At 47.7% G+C, this 25,109-nt stretch overlaps 8 protein-coding genes across 8 annotated transcripts; 4 read left to right on the top strand and 4 right to left on the bottom strand.

The window, feature by feature from the left end:
- Window positions 1-370: 370 nt before the first annotated feature.
- Triagg1_2907 (uncharacterized protein) lies at window positions 371-2,224 on the bottom strand (the record flags this gene model as incomplete). Its single annotated transcript, XM_062897140.1, has 1 exon — window positions 371-2,224. One exon carries the CDS (start codon window positions 2,222-2,224, stop codon window positions 371-373), a length of 1,854 nt encoding a protein of 617 aa, XP_062757974.1.
- Window positions 2,225-3,420: 1,196 nt separating this feature from the next.
- On the bottom strand, window positions 3,421-5,211 carry Triagg1_2906 (uncharacterized protein; the record flags this gene model as incomplete). The annotated part of the gene is made up of 1 exon (XM_062897139.1): window positions 3,421-5,211. One exon carries the CDS (start codon window positions 5,209-5,211, stop codon window positions 3,421-3,423), a length of 1,791 nt encoding a protein of 596 aa, XP_062757973.1.
- Window positions 5,212-5,996: 785 nt separating this feature from the next.
- On the top strand, window positions 5,997-7,384 carry Triagg1_2905 (uncharacterized protein; the record flags this gene model as incomplete). The annotated part of the gene is made up of 3 exons (XM_062897138.1): window positions 5,997-6,057; window positions 6,117-6,625; window positions 6,680-7,384. The coding sequence occupies 3 exons, from the start codon at window positions 5,997-5,999 to the stop codon at window positions 7,382-7,384; spliced, it is 1,275 nt and encodes a 424-aa protein (XP_062757972.1).
- A 646-nt stretch (window positions 7,385-8,030) lies between these two features.
- Triagg1_2904 (uncharacterized protein) lies at window positions 8,031-11,015 on the top strand (the record flags this gene model as incomplete). The annotated part of the gene is made up of 1 exon (XM_062897137.1): window positions 8,031-11,015. The coding sequence occupies one exon, from the start codon at window positions 8,031-8,033 to the stop codon at window positions 11,013-11,015; it is 2,985 nt and encodes a 994-aa protein (XP_062757971.1).
- A 2,621-nt stretch (window positions 11,016-13,636) lies between these two features.
- On the top strand, window positions 13,637-14,950 carry Triagg1_2903 (uncharacterized protein; the record flags this gene model as incomplete). Its single annotated transcript, XM_062897136.1, has 1 exon — window positions 13,637-14,950. The coding sequence occupies one exon, from the start codon at window positions 13,637-13,639 to the stop codon at window positions 14,948-14,950; it is 1,314 nt and encodes a 437-aa protein (XP_062757970.1).
- Window positions 14,951-17,105: 2,155 nt separating this feature from the next.
- Triagg1_2902 (uncharacterized protein) lies at window positions 17,106-17,750 on the top strand (the record flags this gene model as incomplete). The annotated part of the gene is made up of 1 exon (XM_062897135.1): window positions 17,106-17,750. One exon carries the CDS (start codon window positions 17,106-17,108, stop codon window positions 17,748-17,750), a length of 645 nt encoding a protein of 214 aa, XP_062757969.1.
- A 334-nt stretch (window positions 17,751-18,084) lies between these two features.
- Triagg1_2901 (uncharacterized protein) lies at window positions 18,085-20,347 on the bottom strand (the record flags this gene model as incomplete). Its single annotated transcript, XM_062897134.1, has 9 exons — window positions 18,085-18,170; window positions 18,216-18,293; window positions 18,365-18,373; window positions 18,425-18,500; window positions 18,596-18,809; window positions 18,910-19,387; window positions 19,469-19,538; window positions 19,594-19,638; window positions 19,703-20,347. The coding sequence occupies 9 exons, from the start codon at window positions 20,345-20,347 to the stop codon at window positions 18,085-18,087; spliced, it is 1,701 nt and encodes a 566-aa protein (XP_062757968.1).
- Window positions 20,348-22,869: 2,522 nt separating this feature from the next.
- Window positions 22,870-24,144, bottom strand: Triagg1_2900 (uncharacterized protein; the record flags this gene model as incomplete). Its single annotated transcript, XM_062897133.1, has 1 exon — window positions 22,870-24,144. The coding sequence occupies one exon, from the start codon at window positions 24,142-24,144 to the stop codon at window positions 22,870-22,872; it is 1,275 nt and encodes a 424-aa protein (XP_062757967.1).
- Between the last annotated feature and the right edge of the window lie 965 nt (window positions 24,145-25,109).

Below are 25,109 nucleotides of genomic sequence, written 5' to 3'. Positions count from 1 at the left end.
CTCCTATTTCCAATTATACTCTCTCCCTCTCTCTCTCCACCGCGCAGCCATACTTGTATGTTCAATGTAGTTTTTTTCCGCGGCCAAGCAAAGCCGACAAGGTTCTAGTCCAGATATGTTCTTTTTTTGGATTCCCCCGGGCGAACTTTCTACAGTAGTACACAAAACCCCGAAATTTGACAAGACGAAAACGCCGGACAAATGCAAAGAAAGGCAAAGAGAAAAAACCAGAAGAAGAAGAAAGGGGGAGGTTTCCAAATCGTGAATACTTCGTAATACGCATTCAAAAGAAAAAAAAACGACGTGTGAGGGTGAAAGGACTTGTGCCGAGGTACAACGGCGGCGGCTTTCCAGGGCAAATGATGCAACTTCATTCTTCCGCGTCCAGCTCGTAAAACAGCAGGTATACCTCTTTCTGCATGCCCAAGACCTCGCTTGTCTTGGCCTCGCGTACTTTTTCGTCGCTCACTCGCCACCACTTGTCCGCGGGCCTTCGCTTCTTAGGCCGTTGATGAGGCTTGCTGACGCCCGGGGGGCTGGGTGATGAGGATCCGTTGAGGCTTGCCCTAGGAGGCGCAAGCTTGGACAGTGCTGACTTGGTGGATGCAGCAACAGATCGGAGGCTGCTGGTCTCGCCATCTCTGCCATTCGTTAGAGAGCTTGGGAGATCTACGGGGACGCTTCGAGGGGGTCCTGCAGAGTCGAGCGACGGCGTAGACGAAGTCGTGCCTGAAGACGGCGAGAGCAAATCCGGAGTCGATATGGAAGGGCTGTCGGATCGGAGGGCGGAGATCTGTGGCGTTGAGATGGGCGTCGGCGTCTTGCTATAGATTTCGGACGGCTGAAAGGTATTGATGTTTGCGTAGGGAGATGGCGCATTCTGGCGTCTGAATGCTTCGTAATGACCACTGTTATGGCCTCCTCGATGCGTCACCACGCCCAGGAGCTTGTACTTGCGCTGCTCGATGACGCTTCCCAGCGGCAACTGCTCGGGGAAAGCGACCTTGGCCGAGTTTTTCTGCGTGACCTGGCCAATGCCGTAGATGGATCGGGACAGGTGAATGGCCAAGATTTTGGGAAACGTAGACATGCGCGTCGTCTTGGCGATCCTCCTCTTGGGCGCATATCGAATGTCGCCGAGTTCGACATCCTCGGGCGGCTGTTCCGGGTCAAGCGCAATGGCCATCTTGAGCTTTTCAATCTTCTCTTGGGCCAACGCCCTGAAGCTCTCGGACGTCGATTTCGCCATCTCGTGCTCGAGGTTGGTCCGGGTCTGCACCAGGCGACACATTTCGCACTTGAAGTCGTCGATATATTCCGTCTTAAAAATACCGTCAAAGCATGCGTTTAGCGTTGTCGATGAGACCTGCGGGACTGCCAGCGTCAGACTGCAGAAAGTCTCCTCCCTCGGCTTGGTGGTGTAGCCGCAGGTCTGGCACTGGATATGCGACTCGTATCTCCCCTCCAACGGAAAGCCCTCCTCCAGTTCCAGCGGAGCCTGGATCTCGCGAACAACTCTCTGCACATCGGCCAGATCGATGTCGACCGCAATCTCGGATCCCGCTCCGGATACCCCCAATCCGTTGGCGATGTCGACAACGTCATCCGACTTGTCAGTGTCGTTCCCGTCCTTGGTGCTGTTGGACTCGGCTGCGGCCGCAATGCCCAGTTTCCGAGCATGCGAGCGAGCGCGTTGGCCGGCGTGATACTCGTCCTTTAGCCTCTCTGCCACAATCTGCAAAAACTCCTGCGCATCCTGCTGCTGCCTGCTGATGCGCTGCTTGAACGCAATTTCCAGGACCTTGACAAAGGGAAAGGGAGAAATGGCCTTTTTCGAAATGGGCCGCTCGTTAAGCGCGTCCAGCATCTCCTTGAGCCCATGCGTCACCAGGCCATCCTGAAGGCCCTGCAGCTTCCACAGCGCAAGCTGCTTCCCGTCCAGGGGCTGCACCAGGTTTGCGTATACGGCCGGGTCCTCGATGCGGCGGCGATGCGTCTCGCGGATGAGGTAGACTCGCAGCTCGGGCAGCCCAGCCAGGGCTTGCAGGACGGAGTTGATGAAGCAGTCGTTGGCCTGGTTGCGCAGGCCGACGATGGTTTTCTTGCGCGAGCTGGTGGTGTCGTGGTCGATGGTGAAGGTCGGGCCGAAGACGTAGATGAGAGCGGCAGCGGCGAGAGACGCCCCGGCGGCGTAGGAAACAACAGACGCCGTCTTATCGGGCATGGCTGAAGCTTCGCGAGGATTGTCTGTCAGGGGGGGAGGGGAGGGCGTGTGAGCGAAGCGGAAGCCTCGGGTTAGGCGGCGTGCGGAGAAGCGGCTATGCGACAGCGACAGCGAGAATGACGAATGAATAATGGAACAATGGAACAATGAAGAGGAAAAATCAAATCGGATCAGATCGGGCTCCCTGCTCGGCCGCGCACAGGGCAGACGGAGATGCGGGCTGGCTCGGCTTCAGGCTTCACGCAGTGACGGGCGTCGCGGGCGGTGGCATTGCAGCAAGGCTGTGATGCGAGTTGTGAAGGAGAGCAAAAAAAGCAAAAAAGGCGGTTGGTTTGTCACACCGGCCGGCGCATCAACGAGATTCCACAGTTCGGTGCCGGCTAGCTTCCCGAGCCTTGTGCCAAAGCAGTAGGTAAGAGAGAGAGAGAGAGAGAGAGAGAGAGATACGAAGCAGGTTCGTCGCCTCCCGACTCCGCAACTTGGCACTATCAATGTGTCATGCTCCGCTGTCTGTCTGTCTGTCTGCAGTCAAATCAAATCAAATCAAATCAAACCAAATCTCGACGGCGGGGAAAAGCCCCGGATTCCTATACTAGCGGGTAGCCAGCCAGTCAGCCAAAAGCCTCCAATTCATCTCTCTGTTCTGTTCCAGCCATTGCGTGTCAGCCCGAGTATTAGTATTTCGTTTCGTGGCGTTCCCGCAGCGTGTACTCGGCTGCTGCTGCTGCTGGCTGGCCCTCGGGGTCTCTCGTGAGCAACGGAGAATCTCGCCCATTGAGCGAATCGAATCCCAGCTTCCGGTGGAGATTCGCCCAACTTCTGGGTCCCCGATTTTTCGGGTCCGGCAGCGTCGGTTTGGTTTGTGTGTGCGTCAAGGGTCTCGTTTGTGCCTGGGCTAGACAAGACAAGAGGCTGATGGCGCCGATGCTAGGCGGAGATGAGACGCTGCGCCGGAGCGGTCAAGGCCGAGTTCCGGGGTATCATTGTGTGAGCTACTGTACGGTCGGTATGAATGCATGTGGCTACCCTAGATGAAGATGAAGTTGGAAAATTCACCAGGCATGTCAGGCCACAGCGGACAACTTGCTGGAAAAGGTTTTCTTTACGAATATGATGAGGTGATTTACCTTGTTGTCAGAATTTGACATTGGTTGAATACGCGTCACGCTCCAAATGTGCAAACCATCGAGAATGTGTCAGATATCAAGTCTATACAAGGCCTCGCAGCAAGATGCAACCTCGTTCACAGAACGAGAGCCAGGGACAATGGGCGAATTGTTTGCATCCAAGTACAAATCGCCTAGCAGTGAAAGAAGCTTTTGTATCTGCTGCGTCTCCAAATCCTCTCGGAAATACATGAAATCGTCGGACGCTAGATACCCCAAGCGCAATATCCGCCGTAGCTTCATCTTCTCAAGGTGACCTACAAGAGATTGCGGCATTTCCGCTAGTCTCTTGATATCGTCATCCAACACGTCAAGCGTTGTTTGTAGATGAGGAAGCACACGGAATCCGACAAACCGCGCGCTCTTCAACAGTGGGAATGGCACTGCTAGCTTGTCTTCGTAGCGATCGACGAGGTCGCGGAGTGAAAAGAGGGCGTTTGCAAAACAGAATATCAGATTCGAGGCAGAAACCACAAAGCCTTCCTGCAAAGTCCATAGCCGACGTTTCCAAAGTGAGTATCGAATCTGTATCAGAGCATCTTCGGGCGAGCCAATGGCGTGAGAGCAGAGAGCCTGGTCAATGACAAGAACACGCGAAGCGTACTTGAATATTTCGCGAATGCGCTTGAGAGAGGTTGTATGGACTCGGTCGTCCAGTGGTATGCACATGGTATCCAACCAAAACGGCGTTGAAGCTGTGACATCGCCAGAGTGAGGGTGGATTTGGTCCACAACCGTTTGAATGCGTGAAAGTTGGCAGTAGGGCAGTGAGTGAGCATAATCGTTACCAAGTCCAGCGTGGCGAACATGGCTGATTGCGACAAAAGGGATTTTGTTCTTCCCATTGGTCTCGAGTAGCTCTAGTTTCCGCGCAGTGCCATCCACCTGAGCAAATCTCAGCAGTGGATTCCCTCCTGCTTTGATAAGCTCCGCAAGGGGAAGATCCCGTATCGTCTCCATACAACACTTGCAGTCTTTCGTAACATGATTAGGCTTCATCTTTTGGTCATGTATGCTTTGAGGAGCCTGGATGCAGGCATCTCTGGTGCAAGATAAGTGTCTCCCAGAGCTTTGTGCGGGATCGGAATCGCGGGGGTGCAGGAAGCCAAGGTAATACCGTAATCGTATTGAACCAGGGAGCCTGCCAGCCTCATACTGGCACCAACCCGCTTCAATCAATAATCTGTCGACCAATTCATGGCTTGAGCATTCCATTGTCGGCGGGGAGAGTGAATGCCAGCTCTCAGGAAGGAGAACGGATTCAGCCGCCTGAAGGGACTCTATAAGAATCTGGATAGAGAGAATAACTCGGAACAAGACCGGGAGATGAGCAGATTGATGGCCCCATTTGAGATACTTGCGACACATCTCACTAGATAGAAGGCGGTTGATCGAGTTTGTTGCCACCCGCAAACAAGCGTAATATCTTTGGCTATAGAAGCCATCCGAACGCAGCGACTTGTTTCTCTCACCAGCCTTTTTGATGAGGCGGGGCAAAATCGTCGTGGAAATCACGTTGGATCCTTCGGGATTTTCAGTCACAAAGACGCGGTAATTCGCTATGCGCTGTGTGGCATGTGTCCTGGAGCCGATGCCGAGAATCTCTCCCACAAGACCAAACCAGAGCCATGCTTGCAATGCAGGTGCAAGAGTATCGACATCTACAAGGCCTCTTTCTATGATCTTCTCAAGATCTAGACCCGCCCGCTGAGGGTATGTCAAGAAGCCGTGGTCGTCATAGCGAAATCGGTCGTTACACAGATATGGCACCTCCAACGGAGCGTGGGTAAAATCATCCATGGGCAAGGGTAAATGGTCCATCGTTGTAGCCTGGAGCTTTGTAAGCCCGTCTGTAATAACAAAGACCCATATAACGGGCAAAAATGCCTATATGGATGAAATAACAGGATGCAGACAGATATAAAAGGACGAGTTTGTGGTAGCACTGGACCTTGGAGAAAAAGAAAAAGAAACAAACGAACCCCTGCTAGTTATCGCAGTAAGGTCGTATGTGCCCATAAATCCCCGAGAGCCTCGTTCGTAAGCAAAACCCCTCATACTACCTAGTCCAGCAGCAGGTGATGTTGCTAGATTCCTTCTGCCTAGCAGGCATTCGTCGCAATTTGAAGCTCTCAGAGTTGCTCTACATACCCATCTCAATATCTACCATAAGCAGCATACTTACCTCATATGCAGCTTGTGGAGTATTCGAATAGATTCGAGGCAAAATGCCTATTTGAACCGGACCTGCGAATGTGTGCAACTCCTTCAAGATAAATTAGCAGGCTATAGGATATTACTTAGCACATCAGGATCGGCATGATTTTTATGCGTGCCAATAATCAGCTGTCGCGATTGCTCAGCTCCACGAGTCTCAGCTGGTTACAACGTCTCCATGTCCCCCATGTTCCTCTGCCGTATCTGATTGGGCTTCTTCCAATGTAGTGTTTCCCATTGGAAAAGCACCCAATCTTCGTTGGGCATCGATATCCATGTCCGCCTGCTTAGCAAAGCTCGTGCGGCTGAAGATACAAAATGAAGTCGTCCCCCTTCTAGTAGTTTAGTTGCATCATGATCCGTGTAAATTCTCTGTAAACATTGCGAGCATGGCCCGCGGTAACGGAGTTTCTGCGCTCGTCAGGCTGCTATGGCCGTTGTTTTATTTCGGTATGTTTTGTATAATGCAACTGACTTCAATCTGAATCTGACGATGATCGGGCATGTAGCACGACTGGCCGGAAGTATACCAACAATAAGAGTGCAGTATCTCCCCCCGATGCCACTCAAACGATTTATCGAGCCTCGATCAGATGGAATGGATCCCACTCCAGCGATTTTCCTAGAGCAGATGGAAAACCCATCAGAAGTCTTCTCAGTGTTACTAATTATTGGTGGTGATATTATCCGAAAGGCAATCGCCCAGTTGGCAGGCGAAAAAATTACGTTGGTCTCATTCAGCTTCGGGTGGGTTGCATATGCATTCAACGCGCTCATGTCGGCGTTTGGAGACGGTCAACTCATGCCGGAGCCGGATTACCCAGCAGTCGTTATCACTGCCAGCAGTGGCATTAAAAAAACAAATAATTCTTGGGTTCTCGGAAGATTGATTAGGGACCTGGAATTCGAAGTGGAGAAGCAGTTCGAGACTTGGACGGAGCAGGTCAAGGAGGACGGCAAGATGATCAACAAACTGACATCAGAATCCGACTCGGGAATGCTGATAACCGTTTTTGAAGTAAGTAAAATCTACAATACAAACATCACGTCAATGTCTAACAACAGCCACCAGGCCGGTGAGAACCCAGGAGTCCAGAAATGGGACAAGTGCTGGGTCTTGTTCTTCATCGTGCTGCCGACTCAGTTGGCAATTGCTGCCGTTCCGGTCATCACGAAACGGAATTGGTCAATACTGTTCCTGACCGTCATTGGGACAATCCTGGCCATCATCACGGGATCTCTGCGAGAATGGAGACTGCAGAAATATAGTTGTCGCAAAAACACATCAGATACGTATATTCTCACGCGGGGAAACGGCCATCCTCACGTATTTGTCATTTGTCCGGGATCCAACGCTGGACTATATCTTCATGACCTTGCCGGTGCAACCCGAAGAGCCGACCTGAGAACAAGAGTAAACTCGGTGATACTGGCCATCCTTTGGTTGGTCTTTCTCATTACGGCGGGAGGGCTGAAAACAGATACCTGGTTTCTCCTTGCGGTGGGAGCTGTCGGAATGGCTCAGAATATTCTCGTCGCAGGGTTACCGCGAAAACCAGACGCTACTGGCATTCCGCTGAAGCAGACAACGCTAAACTTCGGCCGTAGGGAGAAGGAAAAGAAGAGGCCCAAGGTGATGTCTGTTCTTTTTGAGATTGAAGATAAGCTTCCGGGAATCGGACTTGCCATTAGGCGAGAGTTTTTCCCTGATTACGCCCTACGTGAAAGTGAAATTGAGAGGTGGAATGATATAGAGGCGAAACTGAAACAAAAATAGTGGAAGAAGAAGGCCGGGGCGGCGACTGAATGAGACCCAAGACGGAAGAGTGTTGACTGTCGAACCATCATTAACTGAGATTCTCTGGGGAAGTCTTCAAATGAAGTGCTAGTTGAATGCTCCAGCCGGTAAACAAAGCTTCGGTCTTGAAATGATTTAAGGCGTTCATAAGGGCAAGCAAAGATGCTGCATCAACCAAGGTCTTTCCGTTCAATCAAGGTTATATATAGCCAGCTCCCCAACTCTGCTGTCCCGCATCCCGTATCTCAGATTTAAGTTATGTATAGTAGAAATTGAAGAAATGTGGCTATCGCAGCGGATTCTATGAAAGTATTCACAAAACAGAGACTTATTTGCTACTAATCTTGCAATCAGTATTCAACACCAATTTACCATGCAGTTAACGACGATGTCGCACATTTTCCGGAGCGACATGCGGGGCAGACCGCCAATCATGCGGCTCATATCAAGATCCATTGCTTCAGAGCGAATAGGAACTGGAATTCCCCCTCCTCACAGCCCTCCTGCCTTGAAAACATACTAGGTGCTTCCCAATGGGCATGAATTTCAGCCGCAAAGTCCAAGTCGTTGGGCCGCTGTCCAGAATCTACATTCATCAAAAGGCCCCGTACAACACCGCCTCAAGATGCGTCTCATCAACGTAAAGACGTTCAAATTAGAGGAATTCCTCGACTATCGGGTGCCTCCCTACGCTATACTATCACATACTTGGGGAGACGATTCTGAAGAGCTCAGCTTTCGCGACGTTGAATATGGAAGCGTCAACAAACCTGGCATCGGATCCGTCAAATTTCGAGGATGCTGTCGACAAGCTGCGGAGGACGGTCTTAGTTATGCCTGGATTGATACCTGCTGCATTGACAAGACAAATCTGGTTGAGCTTAGCGAGGCTATAAACTCCATGTTTCGGTGGTACCAGCGTGCCTCCATTTGCTATGCTTTTCTTTCCGATGTTCCCGGCGATGATAATTTCAGGCAGAAGGGCTCCAAGTTCCAAAGCAGCCGGTGGTTCCAGAGAGGATGGACTCTGCAGGAACTTCTTGCACCTAAAACGATGCGGTTTTATGGTACCAATTTCGCACCAAGTATACGGCCAAATGACACCTTCAGCCCGTTCAGGGTTCAGGAGTGGCGTCTCTTGGGAAACAAAGGAAACATGAGCACCCCCATTGTGTCAGTCACAGGCATACCTCGGCATTATCTACTGGGAATTGCTGCGCTTCATACGGCGAGCGTCGCACAGCGCATGTCGTGGGCGGCGCACAGGGACACGAATCGCAAGGAAGACCTCGCGTACTGCCTTCTAGGCATCTTCAACATAACGATGCCGATGATTTATGGAGAGGGTGGTGAGCAGGCATTCTTCCGGCTACAGGAACAGATAATGAAGGTGACAAGAGATGATTCCATACTGGCGTGGGGGTTGGGAACGAATAATTCGTATGCCAACGATACTGGCGATGCCACAGCTGGGGGAATTGTCGCCAAGTCCCCGGCAGACTTTGCAAGTTCCGGAAACATCATCAGCCGAGACCAAGCTCTAAAATACACAAACTCGGTCGATATATCTGGTGGTAGCATTCGAGCTCACCTGCCACTGCACACTACTCCCACTGGCCAGATAATTGGGCTTCTCAGCTGTGGGCCCGAGAACAATTCGCAACAAGTGGTTGGCATACCTCTGATGGAACTTTCTGGGGCGTCGTCTGACGAGTATTCTCGGCTACGAGGATACAATTCTTCCTTGTATCCGACCACAGTGGCTGCAACGGGGCCAAAGCCGATCCGAATCAAACACGACAGCCAAGAAAACCTACCCGGGGATTTGGGCGGACTTTTTTCTCACTACGAATATGACGACTTCACAGATATCCATCTGAAAATTATTGATGTGGCTCCCAAGTCATATTGGGACGAAGAGCGAGCTCTAATCATGTCTACGCCTACAGCTAACGATGGTGCCGTAGGTCAAGTATTGATTCGACTCCGCCATGACACACAGGAGGCTAAAGACTTTGTCATCGTTCTTGAGTATAAGAAAGAGAGCGCTGATACTCTGGTTGAATGCATGGTTCTTATATGCAGCAGGAATCTCTTATTAGAGGAACTGGTTCCATATCTTCCCTCTATGATGCAAAAGCTGGATGGGAAAAGGCGGGCCAAGAATGAGCTGCTCTCCTTGAGCATTGCGCTGGAACGTGTTGAGCGGCAACCGATCTTTCTATTAAAGCCCGAACTAGTACTGGACGGAGTATTTACCACTATTGACGCAACCGTGGAACTGGAGGAGAAAAAGTTGATACGTGAAAGTTTACAACTCCTGGAAGAAAACGAAGAAACCGAGAGTGAAGGCAGTAAGCTTGAAGGCCAGATGAACTACTGCAACGCCAGCCTGAATAAGATCAAGAAAGAGCGGGAGGGAATTTTAGCGCATCTAAAGAAGCTTGAAGAGAGACAAAAAGTATTGGTTGAGAAGGAAAAAGAGTATACTGGAAAACGAACCGAAATTATCACCAAGCAAGATGGAGTGAAAACAAAACTGAGCGACCTATCTGCTCAATGGGGAAATGTTCAAAAACGATGGTATACGCTGGGGCAAGACCAGAATCTGCGTGGTCCTCTGCCAGGAACAACGGTACTTGGGTGGGCTGCTGCAAAGGGACTTGTAGACGTGGTTAAGCAGCGCCTCGAGAAGGATGCTGATGTTAACGCTTGGAAGCACTATGCCTACACACCTCTCATCTCAGCTTCAATCGGCAGGCAATTCGAAGTAGCGAAGCTCCTCATCGAACACGGCGCTAGAGTTGACGCTCACAACCAGAAGGGTGTGACGGCTTTATTCGCAGCCGCTGTCTCTGGATGTATCGAGGTCGTTCAACTGCTGCTTGATAAGGGAGCCGATGTGGAAGGGAGTGGCAACCGATTGAAATCACCATTGATAGCGGCCGCAGCCAGTGGGTTTGCTGATGTCGTTCGGTTACTCCTCGATCGTGGTGCTCAAATAGAGGCCAGAACCAAGGAAAACATAACGGCGCTACTATTTGCTTCAGGAAGGGGGCACACTGACGTTGTTCGACTTCTTCTTGACAGAGGTGCTGATATAGAGGTTAAATGCGAGGAGAACAGAACACCGCTGATGATAGCTTCTGAGAAGGGGCATATAGACGTTGTTCGGGCGCTCCTAGACGGAGGCGCTGATATGGAGAATAAAGGCAAAGGAGGCGTAACGGCGATAGTGGCAGCCTTTGGCGAGGTGAAGACGGATGTCGTCCAGCTTCTTTTGAGTAGAGGTGCGCAAGTGGACTTCCGCAATGATAAAGGCAGTACATTGTTGATGGCAGCCTCGGCCGGAGGACACGCGGAAATAGTTCAACAGCTCCTGGAGATTGGCAAAATTGACCCTTCTGCCAAGGATAAGGAGGGTAGGACAGCTCTAGATTGGGCTACTGACAAAGGCCACGAGGCTATTGTTCAGCTGCTTCGCGGTACAAAAGAAGATGAGGAGGAGGAGGTCGATGCTGAGGGCCCGGATGAGAGAATAAAGGAGATTATCAGGATGGCAGCCGAGGTCAGCGGCAGGAAGGCTGAATTTGCATATGCATGGAAGTGATACGATACGCGCCCTCACCGACTTGGATACAATGCAATGGCCTAAATATGGGCGGGATGGTTGAAATTGTCCCATTGATTGCGTAGGCGATCAGCTGAAGTGACAAGGTCTTACTGGTAATAAATTAGGTCACAGCTAAAAATGGGATATTCGTTTAATAGAAGCACTCATGTATTATTAACTCAGATACAAAGTTCAACCTAGGTAGGAAACAGAGCAGAGTCATGGCGAAGTAGAGGGCGACGTGTCAACGATATTTCCCAAGTAACAGTTCCGCTGCCCCTTGGAATTGCGACTTCATCATGGTGTCACGTATAGCCAACGCGATATCCTCGTTTCCTTCCAAAGGTCGAACATCGTGCACACAATGAGCCAATCTGCCCCTGTTTTTTCTTCGCTGTAGAGTAATATCTTTTCGTTTGTGGGACGCCGAATAATCTGGCCCATCACTGAATCTCTAAAAAGCTCCATAATGGGAAAGTTATCGTCTACTGAATAACCAAAATCAGATTATCGACAGTTTTAGTTTGATCATGAAATCCCTTGAGCAGCTGTGCAGGAATTTGATATGCAGGAGGAGTTTTTGAACATTTTAATGTCAAAGAGAGCAGACCCTTTTGTCCTAAACTCGACACGACAGATGGCAGTGCCTACGGGGCATTTACAGCGCCTTCGCAGATAACTGCTTGATTCAGGCCGCTTTGGAGAATGAATTGGCAGACAATTAATAATTCAACGTCACATTTATGACAAATACGCTTAAGAATTCATTACAAAACTAAGAAAATAAAGCAAATTTTATGAAAACTATTAACCTATCACCCGTCAGTTACTCTCATAGTCAAGCAGAGGACCAATTGGTCAGCTTGGTATTACTCCTCGCAGAAAAATTCCCTATTTGGGCACACTGTCTGCCGAAAGCCTCCATGTAATGCTGGGGAAGATCTTGTAAAAGGTCCACTTAGGTCAGAACGTAAAGCCATCCATGAATGTCGGCCCACTGCTATGCGAGTAGCTCCAAGACCAATCTGTTTCTTGCATCTTCAAATGAGGGAGTGCGATGCACATGGTTATACTCTACATACAATGATGAGCCTAATGTTGCCGTCACAAGAATTTCATGAAGCAGTAAATTTAGGTCTCCACCCGCTTCTGGCAGCAATAGACAAAAGGAGGATGGAACTATCTAGTCGGGGAGTTCTGTTTTCACGGCTTTCGTTCGTGGATTACTGCACGCTTGCTTCAGACGGGACAATCAAGTGCAATAAACGTCCAAACGCATTGAAGACACTAATGATGATATACGTACATACACATGCTGTAAGCTTAGCCAAGTAAATGGGATTACAAAACAAGATATCGCGGAAGAGGTAGGCGTAAAAGAATGTAGAAGGTCTTGGTTGTAACAGAGGAAGCTTACATGTATTTTAGTGGCTTGTCCATTATAGAGGGGGGGATTTCCAGACCTCACTCAGCATTAGCAACCACAGATAATATTTAGACAAATTATCAATAATCTTCTTTAACTTCGCTTACAATTATGCTTCTTCCGCTAGAGTTATTCTTCTTGGATCATCCTAACTGCGACAAGCCAAGCGCAGCCGACAAATTGACTATTTGTTCGGCAACATTTTCGCCTGCTAGGCTCTTATTCCATATCGCCTAAATAGCACCCATTTGTTTATCCTCAAGTGAAGTGGCAGAGGCAAATGTCATTGCTGGTTCATCTAGTGTCACCGTGCAGTCTCAGTTGTTAGGGCTTAGTGTCCGGAACTTTACATCATAAGCCACTGTCTTATTTTGTGCTGACAAGGTTGGAGGGAAAGCCTTCTAAGATGAACGCCAGTCATATAGTAATCTGCGCGTAGATGGGATTCCTGATACCATCTCAGCAAAACGCGATTGGCGGAGATGCCTCACTGAAGTGCTGTCGATGGACCGCCAAACCACATAAGCCAGGATTCGCCGCCAATGAGTACAGCATTTTCAGAAATATTATCTAGATAGAGCGCCGCCGAACTGCTTACATAGCAATATTAAGGAGGGGAAATGCGGCAGGGGCCATACAACCACTGCCATGATACTCACTGCAACTCAGCCATCATCCAGCCTTGTTTAAATCTACAAGTGGAAGATTTACGGGACACATTCCGACGAGATCACTGCTATGGTTCGGCACCCTTCCGGGTTATGCACATCCAGCATGAGCCGCACCGTCACTGCTCCCCAGGCTGTGCAACCATGCAGCTCTCTCCATTGTTTCAACAGAGAACAACATAACGCAGCAGCCAAGACGTTGAAAAGAATCGGATCTGTAAAGTGGTCTTTATTTTCACCCATCAGACGAAGATATTTTAACCATTTGCAATTCGAACCTCAGCAGGCGTCAAGTATGGCGCTCTTGTTTCCCACGGAATGCGATGGGTTGACCGCTAGAACTCTACGACTGAGGAGGTTACATGCAACTGCATCCTCAAGGCGGCCTGTTGCCTTGTTTCCACACGAATGAAGATGTTCAACGTGTATAAGGCCCCCTCGATTCAACCACCCTGTCGCGATTCTCCTTCAACTTTGATTGGCATCGCAATGCGCCGCGCATATAAGCACCTACGCAACAACATATGCGCAGATGCGCGGAAGCGCAGCAGGAATTATGGGAATGGGTCCAGAGTGTGCGCACCTGCGCGAGAGGGCCGCGGATGATTAAAAGATGCCTTATTTTCGGCTTCGGAATTCTAATGGTTTCATTCTATCTTTCCAAGGCATCACAAGACTTCGGTACCGAATTCTGCCATTCTTCTCACCAAATCCCGCAATCATCTTGTTTGGAGGGCACAATGGGCGATCAGCTTTCGAGCTCTCCGACGCCTGATGATGTACAAAACCAGCCTGATGATATTCAAGTCCAGCCTTGCGAAGGCAAGATGCCGCTCGGCCGCTGGCTAGATCAGGATCCCAAAGACGACGGCGCACCGTACGCGTGGAGAACGACGCTAGAAACCTCACATGAAGAAGCTCGGTCGGAAGAACGGACGAACGATGGCAATACATCCGTTGATTATCTCAATCATATCACTGGTTCTCAATTGTTTTTGGAGAGGAATCTGTCTTTGGTGAATCACATCCCACCTTACCATCATATCCCACCTTACCATCATCAACACACGAAAGAAGGCTGCAGCCAACTATCCAGCAATGCGCACGATATTAGCCAATCAGCTAGTGCTTTTGCACATCAGCAGCAAGAATATCTGATGCATGTGCCATTTAAATCTCCTGGATACGAAACATTGGAATCACCGTTTGATCAGGTCTCTATGCCCTTGGGTTTTCTGGAGACAACGGATTACTCCGGGGCCTCTTTTGCCATCCAACAAAACACTGAGATCGACCAATTGCTAGATACTCCAGATGTATCATTTATTCCCGAGATCAGATATGATAGGAGACGTGCCATACTCCAACAGATTGGCAAGCTACATCAAGAGCTGTCTATCATTGACAGTGTTTCTGAAAGCCAACAACCCGTGGCGACTGAACATTCAGCGTTCAACTCGAATTTATATTCCTCTCACGGTGACTTTGTGGATGGTACCTCCGCCACACATACAACACACAGTTTCAATCGCCTGCGAACGAACCATTCAAGAGGCTACTACACATCACCGCGGCATTTCGGCCTAATTCCTTCTCGTTCTTCTATGAACCCTTCGCTTTTAGAACCATTGATATATGGTGGCACGACTACGCCAAGTTACTCATCCGATACTCACTCTATAGCAATGGATGAGGCATCTTCGGATATGACCCTTTCCACCACCCCCACCACTAATATAAGCCGCTATCGTAATAATTTTGAATCCTATAATCTCGATCCTGTACAAGTTTTGCGTTCAAATCCGGTTAATGAGTTTGCACATTTCCTCACGTTTTGATGTATTCACTGACTTAAAACCAGGCAAATATCGCCAGCCTTGCTTTGGGTAATATAGAAACACAAAGTCATGGTGGCGAGAGTTCTACTCACCATGCAACGAGGAGGATGAGACCTAATCAATATGGCAAGAGCGGACGAAAGAGTAAAATTCGACGCGTGGACAAGGCCAATGAAGACGGGCATAACGCGTATGCTTACCACTGCCCATTTTATCTGCAAAATCCATCAGATTACGGGGAGGGTAACTGGGAACTCTGCGCGAAGAGCAATTGGAGGACATACCAAAGAATGAGGTTAATATACAATCGACCGCCAGCAACGTTCATCATTATGCCAAATACTAATTCTCGCAGAGAACATCTATTTCGCAAACACAAACGCCCGACCATTCTCTGTGAGAATTGCTTTGAAGAGTTCGAAGATGACGACAGCCTACGGGAGCACTCTAAGTCGCAGTGTGAAAGGAAAGCACAATCTCCCTATATGAGTACGGAACAGCAGAGCCAATTGCAAACACGGATGAAGGGGGGTATGAAAGAAGCCGAGAAAATGGAACAGATGTATCAGATTTTCTCCATCAACGGGGCTTTTTCTAGCCCAGGCAAGTACTTTCATTTCACTAAAGCTAACTAACTGCTAACTCATATGGCATGCAGAAAAAAGCAGACAAATCAGATCTGAAATGTCGCTACGTTCAGCCATTGCAGACTATTCGATATCACCTGGAGATATTGAACGCATTACGAATGATACTCTTCAAGCGATACAGAGAGCTAGGCCTACAGTTAGAACTGAGCATGAGCATAATCCCTGGGTATGTAATGGCTTTGAGGATACGCTAGCAGTCTCAAGCGGCACAGCTGAGCACGCACCTGCTGACATTGCGCATAATGGCGATATTCAGTTCGTACATCAGGAGAACTGACAAATACACCGTTGGATTTTGGTGGGGTGCATATAGACAAGTGTAGAACAACGACAAAAACAGTGACATTGGTAGTTGGATATGAATTGAATAAAGCCTACATTCACAGACTCCATTCTGGATCTTTCCAAATTGATAAATTTTATTTATTTTTGCTAATATGGACTGACTCAACACTCCCTCTCACATACATCCCGCTGCTGATCACATCTTGATACCCATAATTTGCAAGTGACATGAATCAGTAGATGTCGATTCGGATAGAAAAATGACGGTTTTAATAATGGAACGAGAATTGACAGCTTGCTGAAGAGAAAAACTTGGAGTATTCGCTACAAAATCACGACCCCCAATTGAGTTCAGGGTAAGCCCAGGACTCAGCCGCAAGATGGGAGGGGCCGCATCGCTCTATTGATATCGATGCTTCCCTAAAAAGGGAACTAAAACCAGGCGCCAAGAAGATGCGCCCCCTTTAAAAGACTGGATTATGCAAAGGTTTATGGATTACTCGCACTTGAAGTTTGTATCGTGTTCCGTCAAGCATCACCTACAGCAGGTGACTGAGCTTTGGATGTAACCTAGGCAGGGACACGCTCGTTACACTTTTGAGATGAACTGGAGTTTGGACCATCTGCAGCCAATCCGAATCCATGACGTATTGCAGCAACATAATACCTATACAATGCATTTTACTAATTGAATTCGACTCTCATAGGTATGGCGTCTTGTCCCAATTCCTGGTGGAGTTATAAGGTACGAACATGAAGTGAACTAAAGGTACGTACCTCTTCTAGCTCCCGCTGCTAGGACCCCGCCATTGATGCCCCACCTGCCAAATACGGTAGGCAGCCATTAATGGAAATTTCGAGAAAGTTCCGGCACTGTCCAGCTAATTCCACATGCTACGAGCAGTATCGTGATGAAGTCTGGATGATCTCACCACAGCTTCCAGAATACTCCATTTGGCCCGTTTCCAGTATGCCGACGAAGATTCAAGAATCATCTCTGTCTGCACGCATCCAACTATAAAGAAGTCGATACAATCCTCCATCGTCTGTCCTCTTCTGCCACAACACAACACAACAAACAAACAAATCAGCACACACAACAAACACTCTTACAACACACTCACACAACCAGTCTCAAAAGACTACATCTCTTCATAAACCAACCATCAACCATCAACAACAAACAAACAATCACAAACCCTCTCATCAAATCAACCGAAATGGCTTTCCTTCAGCGCAACTTTTACACTCCCGAGACCTCTTTCACTCCTCTCTTCCGCCTTCTTGAGGACTTCGACAACTACTCTCGCCAAGGCAACGACACTCAGCGTGCCGGCCGCCGCACTATCGCTCACTGGCAGCCCAAGTTCGACGTCCGCGAGACGGGCGAAGCTTACGAACTCCATGGCGAGCTCCCTGGAATGAAGAAGCAGGATGTCCACATCGAGTTTACCGACCCTCAATCGATTGTCATCCGCGGCAAAGTTGAGCGCACCTACACAGCCGGCACCCCTCCTGCCGGTGCTCTCGAAGACTCTTCCAAGAGCGGCGCCATCACTGAGTCTGGCGAGCATGAGCGCCCCAAGTCTCCTCATCAGGCTACCGTCGAGGACGAAAACGAAGCTGGAAACACTACCGCCCCCGCTGAAGGCGAGGTGGTCAAGGCCGACTCCTCTAAGAAGCAACCTGCTGACTCCGCCAAATATTGGCTCACTGAGCGAAGCATCGGCGAATTTTCTCGCACTTTCAACTTTCCCTCTCGTGTCAACCAGGATGGTGTGACGGCCAACTTTACAGACGGCATTCTCAACGTCGTCGTTCCCAAGGCGGCTAAGCACGAGCCTCGCCGAATCAACGTGCTCTAAAGCACTAATACCACCATTTTTCTATCTTCATTTTTTATCGACGCGCATATCATGAAACTATCATTTCGGAGGAGACAAAATTGCATGAAAGGGGCGTTTTGAATTTGAGTTACCAATGGTGAAGGTCTTTCCTTAAGAATGTGGAAACAGAAAGTTGATGGAGTTCGAGTTGTATTAGCGTTATAACATCATACCTTCATTTAAGTTCTATATAATAAACATAGTCATCTAATACAATGCATTTGATCATTCACGAAACCTTCTTGACTCTCAGTGATGCAAACATATAGACTAGTGCATATCTAGGTGTGACAAACGGCATTCCAAATTGGAACTACTCATCAACGATGTTGATCGCCGCTTTTCCAACTTCTTTATCTTTATAGAAGATCCGAAATGCCAAGTGACCAGCTTCATCATCTAATCGGATGTTCAGAGTCAGCGGAAGAGAATAATATGTAGTACCATGCTTTTTAACGTGTTTCAGATCCTCTTTGCTCAGTCCATCTAACGTAGCGACGACTTTGCCGACCGTTTCAATTCCTACGTGCAAGAACAGTTAGTGATGCATATGCATATGTAAAGGGTACGTTCAAATAAGAAGCTCATCATACTTTCATTCTCTATAGTTTCAGGAGCATCATCCAAGTTACACGAGTACAAAGTATACTCACTCGTTTTAGGAATATCACCTTGGAAGTATGAGCAAAAATCCGCGTTGATTTCCGTTTCGTAATCGATAAATTCGCCCTATTTATAGTGAAAGTAAAAAGTCAATGGAGATGTTGAATGAGATTAGGGAAGAGGAGAAGGCATGATATGTCGAGGTTCTCGATGTTGCTTACCTTGCCGACATCCCATTGCATGAATCCCGTTAAATATTCCTTGTTTCGTATATGATCCATCCATACCCATCTCTTTTGTGTATCAAAATGTGCATGGATGGATGGCATGTAGACGTCACTCATATTGTGACCATAATGCCTTCGGCACTTCTTTTGCCTCACAATAGAACCTTCCAATCCGCGCAAAACCGCCCCGCAAACTACGGCAGACCACCTGGGAAATAAGTTAGTCGGCTCACACATATCTTTGTCTTTACAATAATTCATATCCGGTATGAAACATGATGAGAGTTGCTCTTGAAAGTTCAACTTACGCGCCTGTGATTGGGGTTGTGACTCTTATCCCTCTCTTTTGAGACCACTCCGTCAGTTGTTCTTTCAAGTATGGTGAAGAACCAAAGCCGCCCACTAAGACAATGGTTTCAACAGGCCGGTCTTTTCTCAACTTGATTTGGTTGACTTGCTCTTCCACGAGATGAATAATCATATTGATGACTGGATCAAAGAGCATCTTGTAATCTTCTTGAGTTAGAAGAACAGATGAAGAACGTCTCTCATAGTACTTCTCTATAGATGGGCTGAGTTTGAGGCAGGGCATGTGGAGCATCAAACGATGTGCTCGTTTGCTTGGCGTCTTCTTGCTGAAATCTTTCTTTTTGAGCTCGAACTGGTCCATGAAGCTACTGCCGGGACCGATTTCTTCTGGTCCAAGTGACGTAAAAGCATCACCGAAGCGGTAGGCCATTAGTCTGAATAAGTTCCTATCCACAAACGTTCCACCACATTTACCCGCTACATAGAAGTAGTTATGTAGGTTAGCTTCGTACACCACTGATTTTTCTCTACGGATAGGTCTTAAGCAATAAAACTTACTAATGCCGACGGCAATTTCTCTGAGCTTCAAGGTCGGTCGAGTCTCTTCCACTTCATAGGTGGCAATATCCTAGGAGATTCATTAGATTTCAACAAGATAAGTCGCATATAAAAGTAAGAGGTACCACTGTGCCTCCTCCGCAGTCGCAAACCATTACACCAGTATCCGGCTATCCAAACGTAAGCAAATGCTTAGATATAGCAGGGACATCAACATGGAGCATATTAACACACCTTGACAAAACTTTCCAGGCGATGTAGACTTGACTTCAATGCAAGCTGCGCTGCTGCCTCCGGTTCAGAAATCAGCATAATCGTGTCCATGCGCCGTGTAGCGAATCCTGCGTCTCTTGCTGCCGATTTTGTGAGCAGCTTCGCCTTCTCGCTCCAGGATGCTGGAACTGTAAGCCAAAACTCAATTGGAAGATCTTCGATCTTGTGAGAACCGAGGTGTTCTTTAACGGCATCGTCGAACATAGCCTTCATGCCTCTGAGGTACTCTGTGGCAACATCCTTGGCTGATCTGGGAAGCCGCATAACGTCCGTACCGCTCGATGAATACAGATCAGGATCATCGTATTCAGACATCAACGAGGATTTATCGAGAAGAAGCTTTGTCCAGGCGTACGCTTTCATGCCAGGTTCCACCTGATAGCCCCATGCGTTATCCTCCAGCTCCGGGTTTTCATCCATGAAAGCGACTCTTGTCGGTGCCTTCACAGAGTGCTCGGCGCCATGCGAAGATGAACCTGGGTACTTGGTCCATGGAAATATGTCTTTGAAGTCGGTCGCATTGGAAAGAGCAAAACTGAGGCCTGAGTACGTAGTCCCATAGTCAATTCCTACAATCAGTTTTGTTCTGTTAGCAATCACGACCATCTTTGTTCTTGTTGATAGTCGATAGGTATAGAACTCAAAACGCTGCATAAGTTAGGCTTGCAAAGTTTTATTTATGAGCAGATAACACACGTACGGGGCTTGGAGAAATTCCGGCCTGTTTTGGCAGATGTTATGTGTTGGCACTACGTGAAACTATTAAAAACGAGGCATATTATCCACAGCCTTGTTACGATACATACTAGTAATCCCAAGGCATATCGAGTTGATCGCGGGCTGGCGCATGCATACGCGCCGGCGATATTTGCAGACCTGTAGCGTGCCAGCAAGCCGTATCCAACACTCACTTGGCAGAGTAGAGGACAAAACCGCCGCCTAGTTGTTTCAATTAGCTTGACGATGGCGTGGGTGGATATTCAAACCGTTAGAGCTTTTTTTAGACTGAATTTACTTCAGCATGATAATGCCTCTGTTGTTGGTGGTTCTCGCTATCCTCAACATCCCACTTGTTCTTAGTTTGGTTTCACCTCGCCACTTTCAAGCCTCTATTATTTAGTCTTATATTTGCTCAGTATCCATCTTTCTTAGAGCAAGTTAATATTGGAATCTAAGCCGCAGCACGAACGTCTCACTTGAAAGCATTTGTACTACCGTCGGCAGTGTTCGCAATGCAATCGCCTGTATTTTCAATGACATCTCCTTACGAAATAATAGAAGCAGAGCCACCGAGACGCTCTGGAAATGGTCTTACTGAAAGAGACAATCGAGACGAGGTATTCCCACATTATTTTTTCGTTTCTCTCTCCTCTCTCTTCTTTTCATTTGTTATAAATTGGCTAGTCAGCGGCTCATGATTCCTTTTATCGAACAGAGAAGCTATGACACTCAGGAACAAAAACGCGACTACAATACATCTAAAGTTCAATACATATCAGCGGACTACTTGAATGTGAATGACATTACCGATGGAAAATACAGGCAGACTCGTCCAAACAAATCATCACAAAATACTAGTACAACCCAGAATTTATTGGATAATAAGTCAGATAAAAGGAACACTTTTACTGGCATAGTGAAAACGGCAGCGCAATTCCTATCACCCGGAGATTCTGGTCAGTCCTCGAAGAAGGATCAGATGCGCTCTATGCAAACATCCGCTTCAAGAGGAGCTTCAAGATCAGCCCCGGCTCCTTCTGAACAAGTCAAGCGAGAATCACACGAACTTCAAGAAATAAGAAAGAATCTAGAGAACAGTGTTCACAAATTAACAAAAGAACTCAAAAGAGCACACGAAGAGATGGCTGGTCTTAGAAAAACCGTTACTGAGAATGAGGCTATCATCAACAGGGCGCATGCAACTGCCATCTCTACGCTAGCAGCCAATGTTTCAAGAGAAATCACAGACGACGTGATTAGAGAAGAACTCAATAAGTTCTTACAGACTGAACTCTTCTCTTGGTGTGCCGATTTGTGTACAGAGAACATTCTTGATGAACAGGCGGCGCTACATAAACTTCTCCAAGTTGGTATCATCAACAAAAGCGAGAGCTATTTGAAAAGCCCAGAATATCTCAAGTTCGCCTTAAATACGCCTGACGGGAGCGGTCCCTTGGTGTTACTTCAGGCAGTCTTGATCCACAGACTATGTTCCTTGTATTTGCACGATGCATACTTTTTGGCAGAAGAATTGCATATTGAGTCCAACAACCGCTCCAGCCTATGTCACCTTGAGCGAACCTTTGGTCAAAGTACGTACCTATGATGTGTACCCTCACTGATAACGGCCTAATACTGACACGCATGTATAGCACAACCAAATGCAGTAATCGATTGGAGGATTCAGACTGTTGAATGCCTTGAAAGATCAGTACCAATAGTGAATGAAAATCTGCAAAGAGAAGTTCAAATATTTGTGAAAGAATACGAATTTTTGCTTTCTGCTGAGAAATTTGATGAGGATGGCAACCAGGACTTGATACAGATATTTGCCGACTTCGCTAAGTTAGCACTCAAAGTATGGAAAACGCGGACCAATATCAAGTGGTATGATTTAAATTGCTTTGAAGAGCTACACTTTCAACTTGGCGATCCGTGGATAGAAGTCGAACAATCATTGATGTCAAGGATGGGTCAGCAGTTAAACGGCCGTCCAATTGGACTTTTCATTCATCCAATGATTGCGTCCCAATCACCATCAAAAAGCGATAAAATGGAAGAGGTGGTATGGCTCAAAGCCCTTGCTTGGGTATCTGATAAAGATGAGCCAACGAACCGGGAGGAAGTAGGACAGTCTGACTGTTATAGAGTATAGTATGTATACTGTTGCAAGCTGTGTCCTCGGAGATTGGCTTCCACGGCATACAGACCGCATATAGAATATTACATAGAGATATCAAGCATCCATGAATGATAAGTTATGTTAGTCAAATATAGGAAATATGTATATCAACATGATATAATGAGAAATAAGCAGCTCTAAAGAGAAGAAAAAAAGGGTGGATAAAACTCTACGACTATCTCAAGTAGTACATGTTAATTGATTATTATCATGAAAAACATTCTCATTAGTCTCTATCCTGGAAAGCCCTCGAAATTGCCAAACTGACAATAGGATAAGACATGATCTTATCATGCAGCCCCCATGTTGTGATGGCTTCTCGAAGGCTTCCCTTCTGCGTCTCTTGGTTCACAACCCAGCCTCCAGCCTGTAAATCCGATTTTGAGACTAGCTTTTCCCTCTCAAGTTCCTCATAGCTTATTCCATGAGGCAAGGAAGCGTTAACAGCGTGCCAGTATAATAGGTCACTGTGTTCCCAAGGAATGTCATAGTCATCCTCTGCGTGGATAATAGTAATGTCGTACCGTGCCGAGTCGTCGGAAGACATTTCACAGAATCGTATCAACTCTGCGAGCTTATTCTTAGTCGGCCACTTGGCAATAATGAAGCGGTTAAAGAAGTCCAGAAGCCAGGGGAAACGAGCAATGGGATCAAGCAGTGGAATTGTACCCCCAATCCGGTACGTAGCCGTCAGGAGCTCAACATCTGCGAACGGTGCCACGAGGACCATCCCCGAAAAGAATATTGGCCGGTCGACTTGAGTAGCTAAATGATGAGCCAAGGAAACGCTAACAGCCGTGCCGAGCGACTGCGCGAAAAGGACTATGCGTGATGGCGGTATTCCAGCCACTTCTACTGCCCACTTGGCTAAAGTGAGAGCATCATTCAACAGGCCCTGTTCTGATGGGGATCCAGAGCTCATCCCAAAGCCACGATAATCGATAGCGACTGTGTGGATCTTGTCTTGGTTGAGTGCAGACATGGCCCGGTAGCTCTGAGGTCGCCAGCCAGACCCAAGTGTGCCTGCGACTCCATGAAAGTAGAGAACAAGCAGAGACTCCGGATCGTCTCTCAACAACTTGAACCCCAGACGAGAAGTAATGTTGAGCGCAACACTAGCAGGCTCTGCTAGAAGCTCTTTCTCATGCGTTTGATAGAGTCCAGGTGGGAGGATATGCCAGGCATGCAGCGTTTCTCCATCGCTAGTATCAAGAGTGAATGGCGTGACTTGATTGTGAAGGAAGCCCCATTGCTCGGGGACGGTGACATCTTGGCCCCAGGTCAAGGTGATTTTGTTTAGGTATATGGCCTGGTTCTGACAGGCGGGAATAGTCAAAACACCCAAAAAGAGGAAATATCCCACTGTTGATGCGAGAAGTGCATAAACGCCAGACCACACCACTGTGCCGATTTCGTAGCTCATCGTCTTTTGCGATTTCCCACAAGGAGCAGGTTTGAAATGGTTTGGTGTTTTGGTGTATTTTTTGATCGTTGTGAGCATTCAGTGCCACAATCAGTGATTTCACCTTGAGGAAAGAGGCCACAGTCTCGGGCAAGAGTGAAATCAATCGAGGCAGTCAGTTGGCGCTGTGCGCAAGGCTGGCGCGTCATGAGGCAAAATGTTGATGGGATTAAATTCAGAACAGCAGCACTACTTAAGCGCCCGCTTCTTCCCTTTACTATGGCGCGATGTAACTGCGGTTTAGCGGGCATAGATATGGATAGACAAAACCACGGAGCCTAGCCAGATTAAATGACTGAGAACCAACATCAACTTTGTCGTACTACTTACACTTGAGTTACTGCCGTTCTACCAATGGGCAAGTGATATTGTTAATTGTTATTTACCATGCAGTATATTTCAGGTTTTAGTTATAGTAATAGTAGGGTATATCTATATATCTTTTGTTCCACGGATTGCTCAGTAAGGTTGGTAGCCAAATCAACAGCCCAATGGGATTCCTGGAAAGATACATGTTGGACCAACAGATACACAATGGTCCCCCTCATCTTCCGATGTAGGAGGGTATCTCAGAAGAAAATTTTCGTACGTCCAACACCTATCTAGTTGATTGGCTCTCACGAGTCCTCTATAACCGCTGTTATCGGCCACCACCCAACATGTTGTTCTGTACCTCAAATGTAGCGGTGTGGTCCGTATGACAAGGCCACCGCATAGCCAACATCCAATAACATGTTGAATACAAAGACCTTCCACACCACCAATGTTCTTTCTTGTTGATACTGTATTGCCTAGAGGGCCTGTCGGTAACCGATAGTTGGCAAGCTGAAGCATGGGCATCCGAAAAGACTTGGGATGACCACTCATCAAAACTCTTAAGATTTTACGAGAATGCTCTAAATCGAGAAGTTGTTGGTTTCAGAATATGTACTACAAATTGAGCGTGATATTAAGTAGAAGTCGCGCAGTAGGTATGGAGGGATACCAGAAGGATGTACCTGACG

Source organism: Trichoderma aggressivum (genome assembly GCF_033847375.1).
Source record: "Trichoderma aggressivum f. europaeum strain CBS 100526 chromosome Unknown scaffold_008, whole genome shotgun sequence".
NCBI lineage: Eukaryota > Fungi > Ascomycota > Sordariomycetes > Hypocreales > Hypocreaceae > Trichoderma > Trichoderma aggressivum.
Note: the sequence above shows the minus strand (reverse complement) of the source record. Positions and strands in the feature narration are given on the sequence as shown.